At 48.1% G+C, this 3,238-nt stretch overlaps 1 protein-coding gene across 4 annotated transcripts in view; it reads right to left on the bottom strand.

Moving 5' to 3' along the window:
* Positions 1–3,238, bottom strand: part of Flnb (filamin B, beta) — a 151,731-nt gene that overhangs the window by 73,705 nt on the left and 74,788 nt on the right. For all 4 annotated transcript variants that reach the window (XM_005387431.1, XM_013515640.1, XM_005387432.1 and 1 more), the window contains exons 5-6: positions 1,403–1,521; positions 406–483 (exon numbers count right to left, since the gene is read on the bottom strand). In XM_005387431.1, the coding sequence (XP_005387488.1) occupies positions 406–483; positions 1,403–1,521 (197 nt within the window). The remainder of the gene's footprint in view (positions 1–405; positions 484–1,402; positions 1,522–3,238) is intronic.

The following is a 3,238-nucleotide window of genomic DNA, read 5'->3' as shown; positions in this document are numbered from 1 at the left end:
CAATAGGCATTTAGGTTGTTCCTGTGTCTTTGCTCTTTCTTTTTTTTTGGTTTTTCTCCGGTACCGGGAACCGAACTCACGACCTTGCGCTTGCCAGGCAGGCGCTTTTGCCACTGAGCTAAATCCCCAGCCCCTGCTGCTGGGATTTAAACGGAGGAGTTTATGAGCCAATTCTCAAGTCTGACTCATACAGATTTGAAATTTTCTACAATGAGAATGGATATTTTAAAAAGACGTTAACTTAAGAAAACCACTGTTTTGGGCTTGGGCATAGCTCAGTGTAGAGTACTTGCCTAGTATATGAGAGGTCCAAAACTTAGGAAGAAGCAGCCCACTCTTCGTCCTATGATCTCCCTCTTCTACAAACAAGGGAAAAGAGTGTCTAAGCCATGAGACTCATCTTACCTTGTGCAGCCCGGTGACCTTGGGCACATACTCCACAGAATATGTCTTGTTCCTGTCGCTGTCAGGGGTCACCTGTGCCTGGAAAGGAAGATGTACAATGGTTAGAGAAGGTGCCAAGTGTGAGTGAGGAATGCTGCGTCAGCCACGGGCCTGCAGCAAGCTCCCGGGACAGAACCGGGGGTGCTGTTTCCTGCCCTGTAGAGGGTCCAGGAGAGCCACAGCCTGAAGTCATAGCAACGAGCCACCCGGCCCAGAGTCAGGACTGTCACCACCAGGACTAGCACCCTGTTAATGACGGAACATGAAATGAAGCGAATGACTTAAACGTTTACTGGCTCCGAAGTTATTCAAAGTTTGAGAGCCAGGCGTGTGGTGCACAATATAATTCTGGCAGTTTGGAGGCTGAGGCAGGAGGAGCACAAGTTGGAGCCTAGCCTGGGCTATATACTCAAGGCCAGCCTGAGCTACATAGCACCACCCTGTCTCCACAGTGGGGAAGAGGGTACTTATGAAGGGGATGCAGTGTTAAGTATCAAAAACAAAATAATGACCAAATTGAGCACAAGCCCTGCCCCAGAGGGGAAAACAGAAAATGTATCAGTAAACTTAGCATTTCAAATGGTGCTAAGCACTGGGAATGAAACACGGTCATAAGAAAATATGAACAGAAAGAAGAGCATGTACAACAGCCCCAAGGAAAGAGCCAAAAATGACCAGTGAGAAGAGAGCAGGCCATGACAAGCCAGTCTCTACCACTGACAAGGCCTTGGCTGAATCCAAAGTGAGCTCTACTTTACTCGCCCTTGTATTCTTCGGAAGCAATTTACAGTGTGTTTCAAGGCACCGCTCTCGGGCAAGTTATTTTAACCACTCTAAGCCTCGGTGTCCTCTTGGAAAGATCGCCATGGTTGTAACCTACAGGGAAGGAAATGGAGGCTCCATCCCCAGCCCTGCTACAAACCCCATAAGCTCCAGGGAGCATGCATCTTCCACATACCTCTTCTTTGTTTCCTTCTGGGTCCTCAATAAACACCATCACCTCCCCCTGCCCGGCGCTGATGGTGTCCACGGTGAACTTGGCCGGCTGCTTCACCATGTTTCCAGTGGGCTCGATTCCTGTCACAAGTTTACACAGGTCGTTACATGCTGGGCAGGGCTGTGTCCCAAACCCTCACCGGCTGTGTCCCTTTTGGGACAGGGATCCCATGTGGGGGACAGGGACACACTGCCACAGCAAGGACAACCGGACAGCTGCAGAGCCTTAACTCTGTCTGTGTTATTTAAGCAGCATCCCAATTCTGAAGCATTCAGAATTCTGAAACATTGGGTCCCTCGCAGCAGAGCCTGCCTGGAGGAAGGCGCTGCAGGAGCAGGAAGGTTCATTTTCCCTGAAGCTCTGTTCTGTAGTACTTCAATTTTTATTTTTTTGTTTTTTTTTTTCCTTCCGGTACCAGGAGTCGAACTCACAACCTTGCGCTTGCCAGGCAGGCACTGTGCCACTGAGCTAAATCCCCAGCCCCAGTACTTCAATTTTTAAAAAATTACATTCAGCTATCATTTTTTCAATTAGCCATTTTATTTTCAGGTAATGGAAAATTAGAGTCAGATCCACATGCAAGTGTCGTGAGTTCGGTTCCCGGTACCGGAGAAAAACCAAAAAAAAAAAAGAAATAATATCCTTTACCCAATTCCTCCAAGGGTAACATCGTGCCAAACTGTAACACAGTCTGACAACCAGGGCAAGGCTGAGGCAGTCAAGATACAGAACCTCCCATCACCACAGGGCTGCCTCATGCAGCCCCTTTAAAGTCCCATCCACCTTCCTGTCCCCCTCACTTTTCTTCCTCCTAACAACCACTGATTTGTTCTCCTTCTCTATAATCTTATATCAAGACTGCTGCATAAATGGAGGTATACTTATGCAACCTTACAGAATCAGTGTTTTTCTGTAAGAAGTCTCTGTAGATCTAACCAGGTTGCTATTTGGAGCAATATTTGTCATTTTTCACTGGTGAGTAATAGTCTGTGGACTAGAATTCCTTAACCAATCACCCACTGGAGGTCATCTTGACCATTTCCAATTGTCTACTTACAAAGCAGCTATAAACATGTGTAGGTTTTGTGATGACATCAGTATGAAAGAATAATGACAGACAGACAGACAGGTCATCTGCTCCTACTTCCTCACACAGAGTTCCTCATAATTTCCTAAGTGCCAAGGATGCTAGGAGCAGACTTTGTTCTGAAGTCTGGTCTTTGACCTGGTCCTGGCACACATATAAACCTCTTGAAAGTTGCAGGGTATTAGAGTCTCTTATTCTATAAGCAGCTTTTCGTGGGTTCCTGGTTAGGGGCTGGTCACAAGAAACACAGGGCTGTGATTAGAAGATGTGAAGTTTCAGCCTACCCCACCCTCAACCTCTAGGGAGGAGAGGGGCTACAGACTGAGTTGATGTCAATCACAGTTCATAGAAATCCCGAAAGTATGGAGCAAAGCTTCTGGGCTGGTGAACAAATTCACAGGCCAGGAGGGTGCCCAACCCCAACGCCACGGGGCCAGCATCTCGTGCATGCAGGGCCCTTTCTAATCTCACCCCACCGGCCTCTTCATCTGCAGCCCTTATACAGCAAGCCACTCAGCTCTCTGAGTTCTGTGAGCCACACAAGCCATGGAGTCAACCTCCAGTTTGAAGGCTGAGTCAGGCCAGGTGTGGTGGTGCACGCCTATAATCCCATTACTCAGGAGGCTGAGGCAGGAGGATCTTGCGAGTTAGAGACCAGCCTGGGCTACAAAGGGAGCTCAAGGCCAGCCTGAACTGCATAGCGAGACCCT

The sequence above is a fragment of the Chinchilla lanigera genome, unplaced genomic scaffold (genome assembly GCF_000276665.1).
Source record: "Chinchilla lanigera isolate Chin_1 unplaced genomic scaffold, ChiLan1.0 scaffold00029, whole genome shotgun sequence".
Lineage (NCBI taxonomy): Eukaryota > Metazoa > Chordata > Mammalia > Rodentia > Chinchillidae > Chinchilla > Chinchilla lanigera.
This window is presented reverse-complemented; position numbering and strand designations above follow the sequence as displayed.